This window comes from Ambystoma mexicanum, chromosome 2p, assembly GCF_040938575.1.
Source record: "Ambystoma mexicanum isolate Mex_15411 chromosome 2p, UKY_AmexF1_1, whole genome shotgun sequence".
NCBI classification, from domain to species: domain Eukaryota; kingdom Metazoa; phylum Chordata; class Amphibia; order Caudata; family Ambystomatidae; genus Ambystoma; species Ambystoma mexicanum.
This window is the reverse complement of record NC_090923.1, coordinates 796,919,432-796,942,957: the sequence shown is the minus strand read 5'-3', so window position 1 is coordinate 796,942,957 and position 23,526 is coordinate 796,919,432. Positions and strand designations below refer to the sequence as shown.

At 48.6% G+C, this 23,526-nt stretch overlaps 1 protein-coding gene across 3 annotated transcripts in view; it reads right to left on the bottom strand.

The window, feature by feature from the left end:
• The window catches only part of NUMBL (NUMB like endocytic adaptor protein), a 300,123-nt gene that overhangs the window by 62,822 nt on the left and 213,775 nt on the right, over positions 1 to 23,526 (bottom strand). For all 3 annotated transcript variants that reach the window (XM_069644461.1, XM_069644463.1, XM_069644462.1), the window contains 2 exons: positions 18,941 to 19,083; positions 3,217 to 3,291 (listed from right to left, as the gene is read on the bottom strand). In XM_069644461.1, coding sequence (XP_069500562.1) covers positions 3,217 to 3,291; positions 18,941 to 19,083 — 218 coding nt within the window. The remainder of the gene's footprint in view (positions 1 to 3,216; positions 3,292 to 18,940; positions 19,084 to 23,526) is intronic.

Below are 23,526 nucleotides of genomic sequence, written 5' to 3'. Positions count from 1 at the left end.
AGTTACTTAGTTTTGAACGTGCTTTCTGGAATGACTGGACCTAACCCCCTCCCCCCACTTAGCACTCCCGACTCCTTTTCCCACTACTAATTTGTAATCATGACAGCCACTGTCAAATTGAAGTCCTGCTTTCATGTCTGTGGTCTGTCCTGTTTTTTTATTTTTCAAATCTGCTCACCCTTTCCACACAGCCCCTGCTTGGATTCCGAGGCGAGGAGTGCCAAACCTTGCAGGCAGGCTAGGAGCTATCCCGCAGGTCAATAGGGACGAGTACACAGGTCCAGCCTGACATGCCAGCATGGGTCAGTTTCCTGGGCCAATATGGACCGCTTTAACCAGATCTGGGAGACCCAGGGAACTCCTGGGTAGGGCAGAGTCAGAGGGTCTGGCCAGGCTTATGGGCTACGCGTGAAACAAGCCGGACATGGCAGCCTAAAACAGGGAGTAGGCAGCAAGATTTTTGTTGTTGATGTTTTTGGATGGGGACACAGGGAACAGGGGTTGGGGGTGTAGGGGGGCGAATAGGATGGAGGTGCTTTAGGGGGTGCGGGCGTCACCACTCCATAATGGATATGTGGGACTCAAACAATTTGTTGCGATTCAGTGTGTAGAACACTACTGGATGTCTAGAATATTGCGACCCAGATCAGCCCCGCATGATATATGATATGATAGGTTATTTATAACGCGCTTACTACGCAGAGGTTTCTAAGTGCGGACCCGGGGATAGAGCCTGTGGTGCTCCGTGTCGTTTATGCAGGAGGTCCGTGCGGTCGTGGGGGAGGGGCGTTTTATATTTCACCAAACTACAGTGGACTTTTTTTTTTAATTCATTTTAGGAAACTTGCCATGTGTCATGTGAATCTGATTTTATACTGTCCCAAATCACCACCGTAGCAGTATCAGGGTGCCTAGACTTTGCGGTGGAGTGGCATACTGGGTCTCCGCCAAGCGTGCCCAAACCATAGCCTGCTGGAAGATGGAAAAGTGGGAAAGAGTGCCTAGAGACACAGGGAAGGGGGGATGCAGCGAGGGGTGTGGGGGGGGGGGGGTATAGGTGCACGTCAGCCTTGCTAAGTGCACCATAGTTCCGCAAAAGGGGGAGGTGGATACGGCCTGAAGTGCAGTGGCGATTGGGGTTTGTTTCCACGCCAGGGGTGGAGAATTGTAAGTCAGCACACAATGTAATTTAATGTTGGATGCATGAGGTCTTTGAAGCTGTCTGGCATAAAACGGATATTAAACTTGTGGGATTTTAGGAAAAGAGCAGCCGGGCGACTCGGTCAAGCTTTCAAACTGCAGCAGGGAGATAAGAGTCCTTCAACGACGCTGGGCCGGAATAAGAGGGCAAAACTGGAATGAAAGGCGCTCGGCTGGTGTGCGCCGCCGAGATAAAAGATGAAAGCACCGTGCGCAGGCTCCCCTTCCAGCAAACACACAGCCTAGATACCGAGCAGAGGAGGAATCCGAAAATCACATTACGGCGAAGAGAAACGCGCAGGGCGCTGCGCGGCAGCAGCACGAGAGCCGAGGCCTCAAAGCGCAGCAGAAAGGATTCGGTCTCGGCGTTCTGTGTCTGCATTCCTTGGCATCTACTGGGATGATAACTGGAGTCTCTTAAATGTAGAAGAGGCAGGAGAGGGGGAACTTTACGCTGCTAAGAATAGGCGTTGCACACAGTAGAGGGGCACCACCATCTAGGGATTTTCTAGGCTACTCCCAATACATGTGCCCCCTTTCCAACCTCCTACATACAAAGAACTTTGGAACTGAAATCATCAGCCAAAAACTCTTGTCACAGTAGCCACAATGAACCTTTTCAGGAAGCTTGGCGTGGACCCATTCACTGTGGCAAAATGACTAAATGAGGGGGTGAGTCCCCCTCACTGAATCATCTTTGGGTCACAGAAGGATTTAGCTGGAACTTTATTGGGGTACAGTGTGCCCAAAGTCCTCAGTCACTGAGCTGAAGATAAAGTTTTCCAAAGAAGTAGCAATTGCCCCCGAACCACACCAGAGGAACATTCAGAGTGCCATGCTGTTTGGGCATGGCCTCCCTGCTGCCTTGACACTGGTACCCAGCCCCCTATAACAGGCAGCCCCTGTAACTGCTCTCTGGAATACTTCCGATTAGAAAGGGCAGACGAAAGACCCTGGACAATGTTTCACAGCAACCCAGGAAAAAAATCAACATCTCAAGCCTACTCGACGCCTGCTCGACTCATCTTGGAACAACTGCCTGGAACCGTCCCAACACTGCTTCATTGGAAGCCATCATCTCAAACAGTCTTAATGCCGACTTGATATATTGGGAGCAGCCACTGGAAAGCACCTAGATGCTTGCCTGAATGCTGTAAAGCCCAAAGAACGAGTCTGAAAGGTGCCTGAAGTTGGTGTGTCCAATCACATGGTTTGAGGGTCTTAGTGATAGTTAAGACCACACGAATTATCTTTTTCACGAATTATCTTTTTTAAATTCTTGAATTTGAACATTGCTGCAAAAGACCATTGTCAGCAGGGTCCTGTCTTCAAAAGTCTGTTTGTTCCTTTACAGGGGTGGGCTGTTGTTGTTTTAACTAAAAGCACAATTAAAAACACCAACTCCTATTTTGCATACAACTTTGATTGGACACGTCCTTCATTTTCTTTTTGCAATGCTATTGTTTGGAGGTTTCTCTGCCGGCTCCCTCTCCTCTTGAAGAGCATGGTCGGCCCTTGGCGCACGCTACCTTAAAGAGCTGATATAGGTATACCATTCATGTCGTGCCTGTTCTGCTTTTTTGCGATTGTGATCACTGCTGGTTTAGGTAGTAGTGTGGGGCTGAGTAGGAGTTTAGTAACCACTACTCATCCCCCTACTCCTGCAGAGCAGTCGTCACAGAGAAACATTCAATAAGTGTTCCATGCCTGTGTGCTTCAACAAGGCTAGGTTTGTCTAGCGAGTCATAAATAAGCCCTCCTTATTTCTGTTGGACCAGGTGTCACGTTATAGGAGCCTTTCAAGGAAATCGATTTTCTCTTAGGATTGCAGTGTTGTTTTCTTGGGCTAATAGTAAAGCAGTAAGTAAAGTGGAAAATTCAGGTAAGCGGAATTCACCAAAAGGAATGCGTTTCTGTGGGGCTTCATTACAGCCTATCAGAACGTAGGAGCGGCTCCTCCTCGTGCGGTTCGCATTCTCATGCCATCAAGCTATTTTTATCACCACGTGCACTTACCGTTTTCAGCTTCTTCACCGCGTCCTCGCACACGTGCATCCCACGTGACTCGTCCACCTCCACGTGACCCAGGTACTGTCAGGAAGACAACGGGAGAGGTGGGATTAGGACATGGAAGTGCTTCGTTAGGCAGACTCTCCAACTTAAAGCCATTTTACACTTACAACAAAAAAGTGCAACGTTTTTCAGTTTTCAAATGCACCGCAAAGGTTCTGAAATGCCATTAAAACGGGCCACAATTTTGTATTTTATCTATTTGCTGTTCTGATGGACACACCCATGTTTATTTCTGGTAGCATATGTCCACAGTGTTCCTTACCCTCAGACATCATTTTCATGCTGGAACTCCTGCTGTAAGAGCCAGCTTTCAATCAGGAGGCACAATAAGAATGTCAACAGTAGAAGTCTAAGTTTAGTGGAACAAATTGATATTTTCATTAAATATATGTGCCGCAAAATCGACAGATTTGAACTTAGATATTTACTTTTTCAGGCTGCAAAATAAATAAAACCAATGCCACCATTGGATACCCTGCGAACAATTCAATGGACAGGTTAGTCGGTTACCCACCCCGTGGCTGCCACGTCCAATGTGATCTTTAGCAGCTCCCAGGTGCCTTAATTATTCCCCCAACCCCAAATTCTCAGGCACACTACAACCTCGGGTGTGATGACAAGGTTCCCTGTTCATTTTGATTTCCTTTCAGGTAAATGTCCAGGGTTTGTTCAGGGTTTTTCTAAAGTAATTTTTGTTCTTAATGTTTGCAGTTAAGCACACAGCCACTTGGAGATGGAGAGATGTGCTTATGATCGCAGAATAAGGTGTGTAAGCAGAAACTGGAAACAAAGCCTTCTGGTTAAACAGTTGACAACTAAACCACTGAACCACAATTCTTTTAATTAAAAGCAGATGCAAAAGTGGAAACCTTACCAGGAATTGGTGATTAAGCGCTGTACAATTCGACAATTTTACCTTCATTACAAAACATATTCAGGGGCAGTACCCAACCAACTCCATTACTGGATTAACCAACAGGGACTGCTCACGATTAAATGAAGGACTGAAACGGCCCCCATGCAGGCAATAGATGACGCTCCTCAAGTCATGGGCAGAGGCGACTCATGCCTCCTGGTCCCCCTCAACCTCCGCCACATTTGACATAGTCAACCACCTGACACTGATCAGCCTACTCGCAAACAGAGGGCTTCTCGCGCACAGACTCAACTGGTTTGCGGGCATCTAACCTCTCGAACAGACAGCAAGCTGTCCAGATGGGTAACTTTGGGTCAGGCAGCCACCCTGCCCCCTGCGGAGTGAAACCAGACTCAATGCTTTCCGCGGTGATCTTTAAACTCTACACGCAGCCGTTGGGATCACTTCTCAATGGCACTAACATCTTGCTCAACCAATAGGTGGACGATACCAAACTATACCTAAAATGGCAGTGGCACCACAGACATCTCAGGCCTCAGGAACTGCCTCGGCTCCATCCAAGCGTGGATGACAAGCACATAACCATGGTTCAAGCCCACAAAGAGGGCAGTTGTTCTGCTTGGTCACCCATCTAAGACGGACACCATTAAAAGGTGCCTAGGCAACATGTACCTGGACTGCTTCAAACCACACCTGGTCCCCGACTGTCAAATTACTCGGGTTCACTATAGACAGGGTTCTTCTGACAACATAGCAACAGAAAGGCCCAAACCACCTGGCATCAGCTACTTCACCTCTAGAAAAATATCAAGGGCTTAAGAACCACAGTCCAGGCCCTGGTAACTTCCAATATCAATGAAGGAAATGCCCTCCTGACCAGCATTCCGCCAACACATCTGGCCCCGCTTAGGGGAGCCCAACACACTGCAGCATGACTCATAATGGTAAGCAAGTAGGTCAACCATGTTTCGTCCATCCTGCGGGAGCTGCACCGGCGTCTCATCCTAGCTAATGTACCCTGTAAGACTTCATGTATTACCTATAATGCACTCGCACTCTCACACCTGCCTACCTAGCTGCAAAACTTTGTGGCTCAGGTGGGTCTTGTTCTTCCAGGAGTCAGGCCATCTCTATGCATGAGACGAAACTGATGCACAAAGAAAAAAAAAAACAGGAAACAGGCCTTATCTTGCTACAGCCGTGCTTACTGGAACGCCATCATGAGAACAGTCCAGGCCGTGCAAACGATCTTGCAGTTCTGAACTCAAGACCTTACTCTTTAGTCAATACCTAGGTGCCACCTGGGCTACATGCATTCCTGCATCACATCTCACCCCAATGGCCGCAAGATCCCATACCACATTTTGCAATCCCCACCCTTACTCTCAACAACATGTACAGTGCTTCATTGCTTCGCAGCTAGGTTTCTGCTATCCAAAACTCCAAACACAAATGACAATTTCAAAACACAATATCAATTGGAGCTACTGCAATAAAAAAGTAATTAAAAAAGTAAAAGTAAAAAACACTGCCACCCACCTCCTCTCCATTTAATACAAAATCATAAATGTAGCAGTTCAAAACCTTTGCACCTACAAAGAATGCAATATTTTTGTGGAATTAAATTGACTGCAAATGATGTGGGAAAAAAGCAAGATAAAAGGGGCTAAGGGTGCAAGAATGAGTAGGGTAGACAATGCCAAAAGCGGGAAAAGACAAATGAGAAGACCGCATTCTCAGTGTTGGTCTTCTTAACCTTGCATTGCTCCTTGGAGTATGGAGTAATTTGGCTCCAAACCCCCTGTTTTTAACCTTTCAATGCCATGCTAACCCCATCCTGACCCAAATATAATACTTTTCACAGAAACATGAGGATGCTCACGGATTGCAATCAGTTGATCCCAAGGCAATCAGACGCAGCTAACTTAACATGGTTTCCCGAAATACACAAAAGGACAATGATGACCACAAATCCGAAGAAAGCTTCACTGGATCTAGTCTTAGAGCCATTGCACAACTCCTATCTACAGCACAGTCACTTCATCTACCAGCGTTGCACTGCAAGATTAGAACAGTGCTTTATATTCCCGCCACATGGGCTTGATGCCGCGTGGAGGAACAGAATCAGTGTTGGTGGAGCTCCTGCAGGAGCTGCATTGCTTGATCGATGAAGATTGGCCCAGCTCTTTGATGTGCTTAGACCTCGTGGTGGTATTCAATACCAAAGATCATTGTCCGACTGAGGAAACACAAGTGAGCTTGCATTACAAAAATAAAACAAGCATTGGCAATGCCAACTGTTTGGGCATGTGTAGGTGCGAGAAAGGGTACTTTCCATTCACAGCTGTAGTGTATTAACTGGCCCTTGATGGTAGCAGGTGCAAATTGCTGCAAGTACCTGGGCATCTAATAGCACTGCCCATCAGACTGCTTTGAAATAAATCTGGCAGGCAATTAGAGAGCAACGTTTGAGGGTAAGGCTTGATAAAGTCAGCTCAAAGATTCCACATGAGGAAGTGTTTGGGGTGGGAATGGGCAGGAACTGGGTAGGAATGCGAACGGGGATTAGCATGCCCATGGGCAGCCAATGGGTGGGCAAATAGCCAAACACCACCTAAAAGCTGTGCGTCCCTCCTCATGTGCCACTTCTCCCCATCTGTACTCTAATGCAACAGTTTTGGCTTATAGGTGGCCCAATCCCCACCTAACAGCCCAAACTAAAAACTGGGCTGGATGAGACCTTTCAGATGACATGGGACTGTGTTTGCATGTATGTAAACAGGCAGCATCCTGGCTTGGGCAGTGTGCTTACATGGCCATCATTGCATTTCAAACAGCAAATCATGTGAACAAATGGACTAGAAGAGCAAACTCAAAAGCACAGGGTTTGCTTAAAATATATCAAAAGCTGTATAACTCCCTAACCAGAATCCAGAGAGTAAGAGAACCGTGACCGAGCCTGTACATTCTTACAAGTGCAAACATCCCCCCCCCACCACACAGATATCCCTTATTAGTGCGAATTTCACACCAATGTGTCAACTTTTGACTTAAGGACCTTTGAAGGAAGGCAGGTCGTATTTGCTCATCTGTACAAAATGTACTTCAGTAGCCTTGAGTCGACTCTTAGGCAGCACACGACAATGCAGAAAGTTGGGGGGGGGGTGGGAGGGGCTGTGAACCCACTGAAGCTGGGTGGTTTGTCTGGGGAGTTGAGAGTCAGGCAAGTCCGTGCTAAAGACATGGAGGACACATGTAACACTGATGGTCCCATTGAACCAGGCCAAGAGACCATCACACACCTGGCTGCTCTTTCGCGCCATGTTGCTTGGAACGTAGTGCCCCCCCTGGAACTACTATCATCAGCGCCCAGGGACAGAGCCATCGTTGGCACACTCTGCAAAACTTAATTTCTTCTAGGCGCTTCAGCAGCGCGTTCAGAACACGACTGCTTCCACATTTCAGCGTGGTGCTAGAATGAACGATGATATGAGAGAGAGGTTGGGTGGATGGGGTTACATTGATGTAGCGGGAACAGGTCACTGAGTCAGATTATTTGCAAAGAACAAGTTACTTTCTTACCTGGTAACGTTCTTTCGATGGGATGGTCCGACGACGTATTCCATATCTATGACAGGTAATGTCCACAGCTGTGCTGCTTCGGAAAATCTTTGGCGTCTGCGTCAATGACGTCGATGCACTGTCCCCGAAGACCTCCTCTGACGGCCGACGTCACCTGATGTGATAAGTCGGACACACAACGCCCATAGCCTCAGTTATAGTTTTTTCCCAGAACGTGTGCCACCAATTTTCTGCCAGTCAGACACACAAGGCCTTGCAGAACGCAAGCTGCAATCGCAAAAGAAATTCTGCAGCGGGGAAGGCAGGGAGGGAGCGATATGGAATACGTCGTCGGACCATCCCATCGAAAGACCGTTACCAGGTAAGAAAGTAACTTGTTCTTCGAGGGGATTGGGTCCTCCAACGTATTCCATATCTATGACAGACTTCCAAAGCAGTACCAAGCAAGGAGGTGGGAAAGAATTTAGAATACAAATTTAGCATGCCCAATCAAATTGCGGAATAGAGAACTGCCTTGCCAAAGGCCAGATCTTGCCCTCTGATGGAATCGAGGGAATAGTGACGTACAAAAGTATGTACTGAAGCCCAGGTGGCAGCATCACAGATGTGACGAATAGGAACTCCCCTCTGCAGGGCAGTAGACACAGTCACTACTCTGGTAGAATGACCCGCAAGCCAGCCGGAGGGTCCTTACCCGCCAAGCGGTAACATTCGGAGATAGCTAAAATAATCCAACGAGACAAAGTCTTTTTCGTCACAGCTTGTCCCAAACGCTTTCCAGCGTAACCAATGAAAAGTTGATCGTCCACTCTGACCCGGGACATGCGCGAGATATAAAAGCTCAACGCTCTCCTACGATCAAGCCTATGGAGCCTCTCCTCTTCCTTACCAGGATGTGGAGGAGGATAGAACGCCGGAAGAACAACCTTCTGGCTCAAATGAAATTCCGAAACCACCTTCGGAAGAAAAGAAGGACGAACTCTAAGGACAACCCTGTCCTTGTGAAACACAGTGAAGGGTGGCTTAACTGAAAGTGCCTGTAACTCACTCACTCTGCGAGCGGAAGTAACCGCAACTAAAAACACAGTTTTCAGAGTAAACAGCCTCAAAGGGCAAGAATGTAAAGGCTCAAACGGAGCACCCATAAGAAACTTAAGAACAAGGTTCAAATCCCAACCTGGCACCAAAAAAGGTGACTGAGGGAACACATTAGTGAGCCCTTTCAAAAACTGCGAAATTAAAGGAATCTTAAAATATGAACACTCTTCAGACGAGCGCTTAAATATGGACAGCGCCGCCAGATAACCTTTAATGGTCCTCACTTGCAAGCCCCTGTGGGCCAAAGAAAGCAAAAAAGACAAAACCATGGGAATGTCGCATTCAAAAGGATCCACATTCTGAACTCTGCACCAGTCGCAGAACTTTCTCCAACGACAACGGTACAGAGACTTTGTTGCCGACAGCCTGGCCGAGAGCAACACCTCCATCACGTCTTCAGGGAGGTCCCAATCCTTATACCTCAACCTTTCAGAAGCCAAGCGTGAAGATTGAGGGATCTGACCTCTGGATGGAGAACCTGACCCCCCTCCCGTGAGAGCAGATCGTCTCGGTAGGGAAGACGACGTGGAGGGCAGATGGACAAGTCTAGAAGGTCCGGGTACCACGTCCTCCGGGCCCACGCCGGAGCAATGCAGATCATCCGGGAACCAAACCTCCGTAACCTCCGCAACACTTGCGGGATGACGGGGACTGGAGGAAACGCGTTCAGCAGTGGGAATGACCACTCCACCACAAATGCGTCTCCTAAGGCTCCTTTTGGAGGAAATTCCCACAAGCAAAACCTTTTGCACTTCCGGTTGACACTGGAAGCGAAGAGATCCACTTGAGGGGTCCCCCAAAGGGTGAAGATCTCCAGGAGAATCTCCTGAGCCAGCTCCCACTTGTGAGAGATCGTGCTCTGCCTGCTCAGAGCGTCCGCCGTCTCGTTGTCGTCTCCGGCCAGATGAACTGCCGAGATCGAAACTTCCTGCTGGATGGCCCAGAACTCGAGCTGCATCGCCTCCCTGCACAGCGGAAGTGACCCTGCCCCCCCCCCTTTTTGTTGAGGTAGTGCATGGCCACCGTGTTGTCCGTCAGAATCAGGACACTTCCCGCACACAGTCGGCAGAAAAGCCTTCAGGGCAAGCCTGACGGCCCTCAGCTCCAACAGATTGATATGGAGTCTGGACTCCGACGGAGACCAACGACCGCTGACTGTCAGCTCGTTGGCATGAGCTCCCCATCCCGTGAGGGGATGCGTCCGTCACGATCGTCACCTCCGGCCAGGGCAGCCAAAATGGGGCACCCTTCATCAGATTGCCCTCGACGGCCCACGACAGAAGGTCCCGGGCTACCGAGGGCAGCACCTGAACAGGGTCCGACAGCCTGCCCGAGGACTGAGACCACTGGAGTTTGAGTGCCCACTGCAAAGATCTCATCCGCAGACGAGCCTCTGGCACCAGAAGAATGCAGGATGCCATGAGGCCGAGCAGTCTCAAGAACTCGGACGCTGGGAGAGTCTGGGCAAACTGAAACTTATGCACCATCTGCTGAATGTGAAGAGCCCTCACCTGAGGAGGAAAACACTGCCCCAGGGACGTGTCGAGCACTGCTCCGATGTACTGGAACCGCTGCGTTGGTGTCAAATGGGACTTCTTTAAATTGAAGGAGAAGCCCAGCCTGTGAAGGGAGTGGCAGGTGACTGACAGATGATCCAGGACTTGCTCGGGAGAGCTCCCCCCTGATCAACCAATCGTCCAGGTAGGGGTAGAAGTGAATCCCCCCTTTCCTGAGATGCGTTGCCACCACCACCATGAGCTTGGTGAAAACCCTCTAGGCGGAGGTCAATCCGAACGGCAGGACCCGAAACTGAAATTGCAAGTCGCCAACCGCGAACCTCAGGTACTTCTTGTGCTTGGGATGGATAGGCACATGGAAGTAAGCATCCTTGAGGTCGAGAGACACCAACCAGTCCTGAATTTGAAGGGCCTGGAGGACTTGAGAAAGAGTCACCATCTTGAACTTGTCCTTCCTGAGGAGTTTGTTCAAACCGCGCAAGTCCATGATGGGTCTCAATCCCCCGTCTTTCTTTGAAATCAAAAAATAAGGGGAATACCATCCCTTGTTCCTCTCCGCTACAGGCACCAGTTCTATGGCGCCTTTCTCCAGCAGGGCTTGAATTTCCTGCGCAAGGTGTGGATCCGGACTCTTCAAAGAGAGGTTCCCTGGTGGATTGTCGTGAGGCCTCTGCCGAAAAGGAAGACAGTAGCCGTGGGTTATGATCTCCAGAACCCACACATCCGAAAGTAATGGCTTGCCACTCTACAAGATGCTGCGCCAGCCTTCCCCCAACCGGCGAACCATGGGACCTGGCCTCATGACTGAGTGGTAGCGGCTGCGGCGTTGCTTGAGGGCAAAGAGGCAACTGCCCGAGCGGCCTTGGCACCTCGAGTACCTTTGTTTCCACCTCTGGCACTCTTACGATGGCCTCTTTGACAGCTAGCTCCTCTCGCTTTACTGAAGGACGAGTAATAGCGAAAGGAACCTCCCCTCCATTGCTGTCCCCTAGGACGAAAAGGCAGAGGTTGGCGAACTGCAGCGCTCAACGACTTCGCTGCAGCTTTGGAGGTCTGCAACCTCTCAAGGCTCTCGTCAGCCTTGCTGCCAAAAAGGTGTTCACCGTCAAAGGGCATGTTGAGGAGCTGGGACTGCACATCAGGAGCGAACCCAGACTTCCTCAACCACGCAAACCTGCGCATTACGGTGCTCGCCGCCATGGACCGGCTGACACAATCCGCCAAGTCCAAACCCGACTGAACGGCCTCACACATGGCATCCTTGCCTTTTGAACCATAGCAAGGAAACCATCCCGTCCGTCCCCTTCGGGAATATGATCAGCCGCTAATGCAACACAGTTCCACAGAGTGTGTGTGAAACGAGACAAGGCACATATGGAGTTGGCCGCCTGAAGCGCCATACCCCCAGAAGAAAACACTTTCTTCGCCCAGCCATCAAAACATTTGTCGTCCCTATCCGGAGGGATGTTAGGATACGACGCCTGCTTTGCCGGGGCCGTAGCCGCCTGCACCACCAAACTCTCCGGGGTGGGGTGCCTAGACAAGTAGCAGGGGTCGCTACTGGCTGGACGGTATTTTCGCGACAAAGACTTGCCCACTGCCGGGAGACTCTCCGGAGCCGTCCAAGCCGCCGCCACCCTTCTCTGCAAAGCCATATGAAAAGGCAAAACCGGGTCAGTGGGTTGACCGAGATCAAGGATGTCTGTGAGATCATCCTGAACAAACTCCCATGGGGGAGCTGACCAACCCAAGTACTCGGTAACCCGAGACATAAGGCGCCGATATGACGAATCGGCATGAGTGCCAGGCTCTGGCCGACAAAACTCCACCTCCGGAGAGGTGTCCAGTCCACTGGCATCATCCAGTGACTGCCTCAGGTCATCAAACTGACTATGGCCAGAGATAAGGTCATCCGGAACCGAAACCGGAACCAGGCCGCCATCAGAGCCTTCATCACCCTCCGAAATGTACTCCAGGCGGGAAGAGGAAGACCTCTACGGACCAAAGCAGTGCCGGACCTTAGCCATAGCCTTTTTAAGGGCAAACCCCGTGCCACGGGGCCCCTCCGACACCACCGCCTCGAAAGGCGTCGAGGGCGCCGAGTGAGTCGGCGCCGGTGTCGACAGAAAAGGCGTCGAGGGCGCCGAGCGAGTCGGCGTCGACAGAAAAGGCGTTGACGTCGAGCTGCAACGCCTCCAGCATCTGCGGCGTCGACACAGTCCCTGAAGCCGGAGCTCCGAGCGTGCCTCTCGACAACCTGGGTGCCGACGGCGTCGACGACCCCCTCGAAGACGGAACCTCGAGAGAAATCATCGACGACCTCGGCGCCACAGGCGTCGACGTCTTCTTCGAAGACGGCACAGGATCACGCGGTCTCGAGCGCGTCGAGGACCGGGACCTGCAACGGGCATGGCGAGAACAGCTACCCTTGTCCGAGCGGGACCTCTCCCGCGAGCCGTGCCGACCGCCCGAGCCCAAAGGCGTACGGGCGGTGTCTCTCGACCGGTGCCGACCGACCCCACTCGGAGGCGCAGACGGACCGGTGCCTTGCGATTCCAGAATCGCTAGCATCTGCTTCCCGAAGGAAGCCCATTCCTCCGGTGTCGCTTGCATAGAGGGATAAGCGACCCGCCGACGGGCGGAGTCCTCGGAAGAGGACGGGGAAGGCGACCTATGCCGGCGCTTCCTGGAATGCCTAGAAGAGGCAGAGGAGTGGCGAGACCGACTCCTGGAAGGAGACCCACCGGACTTCCGACGACGACGCGGAGAGTCACCCCTCGAGTCATCGGTCGAAAGCCCCGCAGACCTCGACTTCCGGGGCTTAGACACCCGACCTACCGACAGTTTCTTTTTGCGTTCTTGCAAGGCCTTCGCAGTGAGCGACTGGCAGTCGACACAGTCGTCCGTATCGTGGGCCTCCCCGAGGCACCAGAGGCAGGCGTCGTGCGAGTCCGTGACCGACATCTTGGACCCACAGTCCCCGCAGTTTTTGAAGCCCGGACACGGGGTTGAAGATGAGAAAGACATCACCACGAACAGGTCTTCACACCAACCGAACAGGTTCAACGAACTGAGAAAGAAAACAGCAACTCCAATGAGTCGAGGCGTACCGAGATTCATGAAGCGAACACGTTTGTGGAAAAAACGGAACTGAGGCTATGGGCATCGTGCGTCCTACTTATCACATCGGGTGACGTCGGCCGTCGGAGGAGGTCCTCGGGGACAGCGCATCGACGCAGGACGCAGATGCCAAAGATTTTCCGAAGCAGCACAGCTGTGGACATTACCTGTCATAGATATGGAATACGTCGGAGGACCCAATCCCCTCGAAACTGATATTACAATATTACTGAGAGGAAAGTCATTCTACTAGAATGAGAAACACGTGCCTCTGCCTGGCGTGAGCGAGTGCAGTAATCCAACATTAACTTCTCAGCATGCTGGCCAGCGCCGTCCTCCCAGTGACATCCCCTCCATCCAAGAGCTTGCTTCAGACAGGTGAGGCGCTTGGATGCTTTGGGGTGCAGCCCCTTAAAGAAACAGCAAACTCCATAAACAGGTGCTTTTAAGCACTATTCATCTGCATCAGGAAAATGTCCGGGAGTGCTAATAACTGGGGTCCACGTTTACTTTTTAACCAGCAAACAGGTATTTGGCCTAATATGTCAATTGCCACGCACCGCCTGCGTGCCTTTCCTAAATGAAAGTTCCTAAAATACATGATATGATAGGTTATTTATAACGCACTTAATACCCAGAGGTTTCTATGTGCGTACCCAGGGATTGAACCTGTGTTTCTCTGTGTTGTCTTGCTTCTAAGGCGAGCACGTTGCCACTCAGCTATCCTCCCGCGACATGACCAGGGAATTACATGACACAATTATTAAACTGGTCAAAGGCAACCTTGTGCATTGAAATGTCAGGAAAAGAACAAGTAGCTTGTGTATATGTATTAGGCATTTGCCAGGCACTGCTATTAGATGCCCAGGTACTGGCACCATTTTGCACCTGCTACCATCAATGGCCAGTTACTGCCACTATGGCTGTTCCTGGCAAGTGCCTTTCCCATGCCTACACAAACGCCCAAACGATTGGCATTGCCAATGCTTGTTTGTGGCATCAGTGGCATTATATGATGTACTATATTAAAGGCTTCAATTCATCCGGGCAAATTATGGATAATGAAATTTAAAAACATGTGCAATGCATGTCAACTGTTTATTTCCTCGTGTTTTGTAGGGTGTCACACATTGCACTTTTTGAAAAGATCCAACATTCAACAGTGAGCCACCTTTGCACAATATGTTGTGCACGGAGTTTTATTTCCTATGCACTGCCGAGTCTTCACGTTGTTTGGAGTGTATCCCTTTCTTAAACCCCCCACCCGCGTATTCCCATCGCACAACAGCCAGGGCAGGTGGAATCATTTTAGCATGGGGTTTTCCCGCTGCCGTTTCCACGTGACATGACGCGTTCTTCTGCCAGGGCTGAGCGCAGGGAAGTCATTTAGGGGTCGCACCTGAGACCCCCGCGGTCACCCTTGCTACTCCTGTGGTCTCCCTTGCTACCCAAATTTTTATTGAGGCTCCTGGGCTGTGGCCAGCAGCATATTGCTCTTTGTGTATGGAGTGGCTGGTTTTCTGATACCTATTGCTAGTAGGATAGCTCAGTGGGATGAGGGCTCGCTGCTGCAATGTGTGTGTCATCACAGGTTGGAGGTTCGAATCCCGGCATGGTCAACTTGGCCTTTCATCCTGTTAAGGTTGATAAATGAGTAGCAACACAGGTTGGGTGCAATTGTATGTATATTTATGAAGCGCTTAAGTGCTATATAATAACTCATCAGTATGGTTTGGCCTAGGACGTCGGCTCGCATTCACAGTAATTTGGTAATATGGGCCTATACGCATATTAACTATACACATGGTGATCCATTCTTGTATGAAATGTATATCACGTTGCAGTGATATTGTAACCCTATTGTTCGTAGTGTACTTAGAAACAATGCTATGTGATGCCACTTTCTGTTTTGCCAAGGGGTGAAAGGTTGTGTTCCATCGCTGCCTGTGATGTCAAATGACATCACTTCCTGTGATGTCAGAGGTCCATGGTCGTGTGATGTCACTTCCGCTACCCCAGGCATTTTGGTGAAATGACGTCCCTGGCTCAGCGATGACCAGTTCATGAGCTGATTTGAAAGGAAATGTCTGACTTTACCAGGATTATAATGGCTTCCTTGTTGCCACCTAGTGCACTTTTTTTAAATGGCTCGCTCCTGTATGACAGCTCCAAATATGATTGTAGCGTGGGTCTCCAGCTCTGTGTTGTGTGCTTTGCAGAGTCATAATGGCTCTGGTGCAGAACTTGGGGTCTGAAAGCAAACAGCAGGTGTAGCCCGATTTCAGTTGAAATAGTGTCTTACTAGTAACGAATGGCCTAGCCAGTGGTCACGAATCACAGCTGCTGTGAATGCAGGGCAAACACAGATTTATGAAGAGAGCTCTTAACATGCAGAGCTATCTTGCTGGCTCGCCTATCTGCCTGCATGACCCTGGGCCCTGCAAATTTTACCACCCCGGCATCACTGCAGGCCATGGCCTTGGAGACCTGGGCATCCCATTCTGGATTCATTGTGTGACCTCCGAAGGAAAGAAAAGGCGAGAGACAAGCAACGCCCACCTCCAGCTGAAAAGCCCCCCACCCCGATTTACAAACCATGCTGGACTTTTGAAGACAAATGTACAATTGCATTTTATTAATATGAATGGATAATTATTTTCAGTGAGGTGGGATACCAGGGTGCACGTTGTTATTGGCAAGCAACCAGTATCGGGCAGAGGGGGTATAGAATACATATCAATTGTGGAGTCACACAAATATTCTTTAAAGATGGCTGGTGTGTTTGGAGGCGAGAAGCCCGATCGAGCACGTGTCGTAGGGTCGCCCCCCCTGTCCTCCATTATGAGATGGGCCTGGTTTCCCCCATCCGGGTCAACCCCTTCCATAAAAGCCTACTCCAACTCCTCCGTAGCTTCCTGGGGACACTCTGCAGGGTCTGCGTTGTATGGTTTTTGGTGATCCCTCCCTCAGTGGGGCCTTCATGGTGAAAGTGCGTATTCTCTTCTCACAGTTTTAAAGCCTGCTCTGCCCCTTCCGTAATCTCACTTCTGGTGTTGAAAATAAAATTGCAAATAAGGGCGTAGGGGGGATGCGCGGTCTCCTCGACGTCTGATGCGCAGGGACAGGTCCTCCCAAGTTAAAGAACCAGCTTTGCACGCTACCACCAGTCCACTGGCAAAAAAGTGCACCTTCACCTCTGCCTTCAATTTAGATTCTCGCGATTATAAATACGCTCAACATGCATTTAATTAGGGTTTGTCAGTAGTGTTAGAAGGCCGGTGTCTGGTTTATTCCTTGCCACAAATAGCCCTTGAGCATGCTTTCAGGCATTGTTGGCCCAAATAACAAGAATAAACACAGGTATTGTAAAATTACACTCGCGCGCAAATCCTCGCTCTGCAGCTCGCACACTTCTCCATGCTGCTCAAACCTTTCCCACGTGTCCACTTCGCACAGTCACTTGGCCTGTAATCGCAGCACAGCCAAGCTTCCCTCGCCTCGTCGCTGTGACCGTCGGGGCTGGCTCTCCTCTTGGAGCCGCGACTGTAACCATCAGCGGAGCTCATGCTAGCTGGTGCGAAACCCTCGCCTTTTCAACGAGCCGTCCGGTTGATGTCTTATTAGCATGCACAAACTCTGCTCTGCAGTAACACTGAATCCACCGAGTGGAAGTGGGGCACTTGTGCTTCTGAGTGAAGCTTGGGAAGCGAACTACACAAGCAGAGGGACCGAGTGGTTTAGTTTCAGCGCGTTACATCTGTGTGCGATCGAAGTTACATTAACGTTTAGTCAGTAGAAAGACAAATATTATCTCCACTTCTTGAAACAGCTGCAAAGACCCTCCCTTGTTTTTCTTTACACTCACCAAGCATGACAAAAGAAACTGTCCACTTGCACAGGCCACCTTTTTAACTTTATATACAAATTCTTCACAAAGGTCGAATTTACCAAAGCCCCCACCATTGTATCATTTTATGTGGAAGATTCATGGTATCTTTCACATTCAAAGATGGCCGCTTGTTTCCAGAGAGCTTCCTTATAGCCAGTCATCCAAGATGGCTGCCACCTTGGAAGAGCTCAAAGAGTTCCGAGATGGGTAGGAATGGGTGGGGTAAATCATACAGATTAGTATGGCTAGGGGCAGGGAATGGGAGGGATTCAATAACCCAACAACGCTGTATCCCTCCTCAAGTGTCATCTCCATTGGAAAAGCATTAAAGACTCTCATTCAAAGCCCCTAATAGTCCATAAAAAAGGCCCATTGGGTGGACAGTAATCAAACCCTATTCACTAATTTCAGCCTGGCGTTGGTGCTTTGCGCAGCGCGGCAGGGCTTCACCATCCCTTCCATTAACTTCCATCTAGACTGGACTCCACCAGCATCCCTAGTTCAGTCTTTTGGTGTTATTGTTTTTGATATGCTTTGACAGATTGATGTACGCGACCCTGGTCATCCTACTCTAAAACTCAAACTCTGCACAGGCAACCCAAACATGGCAGAACACAAAGAAGCATACATTAGACCCAGAGAACATGAAGGTATCCTCCCTACTGCACCAGACCAATTTCCGCTGTCAATCGATGGGAAGCTGCCCGCACACAATGGCTGTGATGGGAAATCCACTTATTTCTGATGGGCACCGAGTCAATTTGATCGCTGAGATGAGCTTTGTGCAAAATCCTGCCATTATGCTCGTTTGCTCGTTAGGTCTCCATAGCGACCACTTCAATAGCGTCACGCTTCAACTACTGCAACAGTCTCTTCCGCAAGCTGTCAAACTAGATCCAGCGGGCACTTCAGAGAGCCCACTTGCCCACCAAGAGTGAGCGCAGGCAGCCTTTTGATTGGCATCACTCCATTGGTTGCCAGGAAACAAAATCTAATTTAAGAAGCCATATATGGAATGTCAATTTTGCAATTTAAAATTTTAAAAGCATACCCCTTCTTCAAATCTATTTCTGTATACACTAGTCGGCTACAAAAGAGTTACCTTGTTTTTGGTCTCAACCTTACTGAATGCCCTTGCATGCCCATCTGCCATAAAGGAGACCATCTCCGGTTGAGGCAGGCCTAGAAGATAGAACATGGGCACTGCATTTACTGGAAAGGTTTCTTTCACCATCTGCACTTCGTGTCAAGGAGCCACTTATTCGACAAACCATGTATCGTTGTACTTACCTATGCCTATTTCTATGCTATATTTATTGATTGATATATAATCACTGTATGCAACTTATGTAACCATTGCTTTCAAGATATGCGCCCGGTAGCCTCCGGGCCTGGTTTGCGCTATACAAATAAAATAAATACAAATACACTTGTGTCAATCTACACATAAGAAACACTCTTAGCCCATCGCTGCATGATTTCCAGTTAACGAGACTATTAAAAGCTACGAGGGACATGGAGGGTGGTTAAGGTGGTCTTCCAAAGAATGAGGATCGCATTCAAAGACTCTTAAATAGGACTTACCCGCACAGGGAAATTACACTTGCCCTTGCGGACAGCTTCCTCGTCCGCCTGCCATTGGTGGGGACGGCTGGCCTCTGGGATATAGGATGGCTTCTTCCGCCTCAAGCTCTGCCGCAGCTTGTTCATAGTGACACCCTGCGGTCCTGTGATGAGAAGAAAAAAAAAAACAAGATGGTCATTCCCTGAGGACAGGAAATCATGCGACAGGCCTGCAGCCATGGTCAGTTGCATAATGGAAGCCGATGAAGACCACTAGTGGTAGGACAAAGCTCACATTAGCGAGCCAGTATGTACTCTGCACGATTACGGGCGAAGCCACTCAAAGTCTGGGGCTCAAATGCATCTCCAAGGATGATATGACCAGGGCTAATGACAGACCACATGTGATTTGAATATTATCAGCCTCATTCTGAAAAAGTCATGCATGCTTTTGGTCGTATCGCCCCATGCTACAAGCGTGCGTTACCCCCCTCGCTGGTGTTTCAGCGCAGGGACTCCTCATAATCGTGCATAGAGATCATGCACACCGATACGATTCCAACCTATTGTGGCCACTTTTCAGCACCAGAAAAAAACACAATCCCATGGAATCAATGGAGCAAGGATTGCCCCCATGTTTGTTGTGGGGGCAGGAGGCTACTTATTGGAGAGCTTTGTGGACTCATCCCACGGATAAATAGTCAGAGCCAGAGTTTCTCCGTCTTTCACCGAAATGTTCACACCCCACAATCCTTCATCTCTGGATACAGAGGCTGATTGAAATAGCTGGGATGAGGGCACTGTAGACAATGCACCATCGGCCGCCTTTCTCCCAGTTTTTGGACTTTTTTTTGGAAAGAGACCTGAGTTACGTTTAAATGCTGGTGGACGGGAATTGCCTGTATAGGGCCTTTGATAGCTGAATCGTTTTCAGAAGGAGGCCACGTGGGCAGTAGGCAGTTGCAGGAAGCAGCCACACAAGTGGCAGAGAAAAGAATCCTGTCCACATCAACATACTACCAAATGGAGCCAAAGTTTGAACTGCTCCGCTCAGCAGATGCAGTGGCAGGCTCTTTTGAGAGCCAGACTGGGAAATTTTACAGTGGGACACCTCTACCGTTTGGCACCTCAATGAGGGTGGCCAACGGGAAAGGTGTCCCTCTGGCAGGACAATGTGTGCCGAGCAATTCCTGCTCTGCACTCTTTGTCCTCCCATTTGGAAAGAGTAAGGTGGCAACAGGACACCTTACTCTTTCCAAATGGGAGAGATGTCCCACTGCCAAGACAATGTCCCAAGGAGCTCTGGGCAGCAGAGGGGCTCTCACGTTGCTCTGTGTCAACAGAGCATTTCAATGTGAGCCATTGGGCACTGATGTGAGGCAAGAGGGGGTACTATTAATAGGGACGTTTGTCCCTTTAGGAATGGGAGGGAGTGATCAGAAGTGAGAAGGGTGCATAATGCTGCATGCTTTATGAAATAACGGCTATGGCTTTAAAACCCAAGGAGGATTTGTTAGGCTCACATTAACCTGCATGATGCTATTGGGACTTTGCATGTGGGATGGGGAGAATAAAACTAAAGCCATATTATTATAGCACAACATATTTCTAAGACAATGTATATAGTGTATAGTTAGTTTACTATGAAAGGCTAGTTTATTATGTAATGTGGTTTGCTTCCAAGGCATTGCTATAAAGTATCATTTAAGCACATGAATTGCAAAGCAAAACCTTAATAAATATCAACAAAACCTGGCAAGATGTGCTCAGTTGCTTAAATTGTCCACCTCCCGGTTTCACCATTTAAGCAAAGTGTGTGATCCTGGGCAAATCATTTAATCACACCGTCTTATCTGCAGCTCTGTAAGTGATTAATTTCATTGCTTATGTTAATATATAATGTTATTTAAAAAAAAGACTAATGACTATATATAATAATAGTGCAATTTAGGTATTTTGCACCACAAAGTTATTTGCCACTTGGCTTAGTAATGGCAATTTATTCTAAAGTCACTTCCATGGTGCCTCCAAGTATCAAAGAGCAAGGATGCTAGTTGTGATGCAATGTCATTTCTGATGGTGAAATCCATATGCAAATTAGGAGGTTTGCATGTAGTTTGCCCGAGAGTGCCTGGACAGAGCTCTGATAAGATTCCTGCATCTGTAATGATTTTGCAGTTTTTTTTAATGTGTTAAATACTATCTGCCACAGAGGTTACCAAAAACTTAGATTGCGGTATGGGTGGGCGGTTTGGGGCACAAATGAGACCGTATGGAATTGCGTGCACTGCATTTGGGTTACAGGGTGTGAGAATAGCAGGACTGTTTTTTGTGGCTCGCTGCCCCCCCCCCTCACTCTCTTGCAATGCTGGATACTCCCCTGCGCAGATAGTTCACGCTTCACAGAAACTAGATACCCCTACACCACCTTGCACGAAGTGTGGGCATTGCCCCGTAGAGGCACTGGCCAGACAGAATGGAGTGTGGAGGGTTTAGGAAGAACTAATTAGGAAAGGGGTAGAGAGCACCTCAAAACAGATAAATAATGGCAACAAATAAACATAGAAGTAGAGAAGGGCAGGCACCCAAGGCAAGAAGGTGGGTTGTGGGGATGGGGTGCGTCGGAAGGAGTATGATATTATGGGCATAAATAAACGCAGGGCTTTGCCTTTTGTTATTTGTTACTGGCTAAAACAGAGGGGTCTGAGACTGCATGGAGGAGGGGTTAAGTAATGGACCCAAGTAAGGCATAATATGAGGACTGGGCACATTTGCAATCGTTTGTCGTCTTGTACCACAGGACCAGGCTATTTTAGGGTGATCCAAATGGTGATTACATGGCTTCAGGACAATATGTATACAAACGTGGGATTCTTGGGTACATCAATACAATTGAAACCAACATACACGCCAACTTCCAGAGGGCATTAGTGTGTTAAATGAAAGCCCATGATTTGAAAACAATGTCCTTGTGACATGATATATGATATCATATGATGCAAGTAATTTATAACGCGCCTGTACACAAGTGATTACTGGCGTGACAAGACAAGGGAGGGAGGACAAGACAAACGATCTTACTAGGCCTTGTGTCATTCAGATTGTGCAAGTGCGAGGACGAGAAGTGCAAGGGGAAAGGGACGGTGGAGTGCAAGGGAGAGGGGAGGGGGAAAACAAGGCAGCAATGCTCTGAGTAAGTGCAGCCAGGGAAGCACGGCTCTGGGTAGTGCAAGCAGAACATGGAGTCACATTGCCCCCCTATGCTGGTGACTGGGAGCCAGAAGAGAAAACAATAGTTTGTGAAAGTAGGGAAAAAAGAAACATTTGCACAGAACATGCTTGTGGCTACTCTTCACGTTTTAGGCAAAGGGCCCAAGAGTTCAAAAAAGGCAGGGTTCTGGGTTAAGAAAGATTAAAGATGGAAGACTCAGTGGGTTATGCTTAGTGGGAGGATTGAGATTGTTTGGTGCTTTAGGTGCCCTGGCACGTAGATGTGTGTGGGTGTGTATGTTTTCTTTGTTGCCAAGTATTACCAAATGCTCAGGTACTCATAAAATATGCACAATGTTGTAGTTGCGCACCTATGGCACCATACTTTGCTAGGTTTTGCCATGACCCATAGTCACATCATATGACAGGTATTCTCATCATATAACGACATACTAGCATCCATGCCAGATACTTGCACAAATTGCTAGCTTTTGCATCAGACATCAGCAACTTTCACAATTTGCTATTTGTGTTGCTATATAGCCACTGTATGGGCAACATATGGCCAGCATAGCCACCATTTGCCAGACATTGCATTATATGACCAGGTACTCACATCCCACCCTTAGACAGTTATTACCATTGTATACCTAGGTACTCATGGCCTTTCCATCAAATACTGAAGTACTCTCATAATATGCCAGCTTTAGCAATTGTCCTACACTGTTCAATATGTTAGAGTATATATATATATATATATATATATATATATATATATATATATATATATATATTATATATATATATGAAAAAACCTTACTTAAAGTGATGCTAAATTGAGCAGATTTAACGCAACAAAACCCTTGAAATTCAGCGGCTGTGGTAAGTCATGGCCAGCTTAACTCTGAGGATAACCCTGATTATGCAAAAAACACTCAAGCTCTGGAGTTGGTCCCCAGCCTCCCGCAACTCACCAATTTCTCATGGTGTTTTCTTTCTCCCTCCCCACCTCTAGCCCAATGCCATTTTATCCTTTTTCCTTCTCCAAGTGGCATTTGTTCATGTCTTGTTTTCAGCTAACACCAGTTATTCCAGTTATAACCGCGGTCATCTCTCGCAACAAACAAAACAAAATGGCAGCTTTTTCATTTCTGAAAAGCCTTGCTGATGCATTGTGCGACACATATATAGCTATACCTCCTTCCCGTCAAATATTTTAACTACTGGACGGAATAACCCCAGACCCCTGATGGAAATAGAGTCAACGCTTCATTCCCCAGTTTTTTTGTACCTGGTCCAATTCCGTCCAGCAGTTTTTGCTGTGCACTGAACTTGATACTGAACTTAACTATGGTCTGACAACTATTGCACTATAATATATATATTATGGAGTTTCT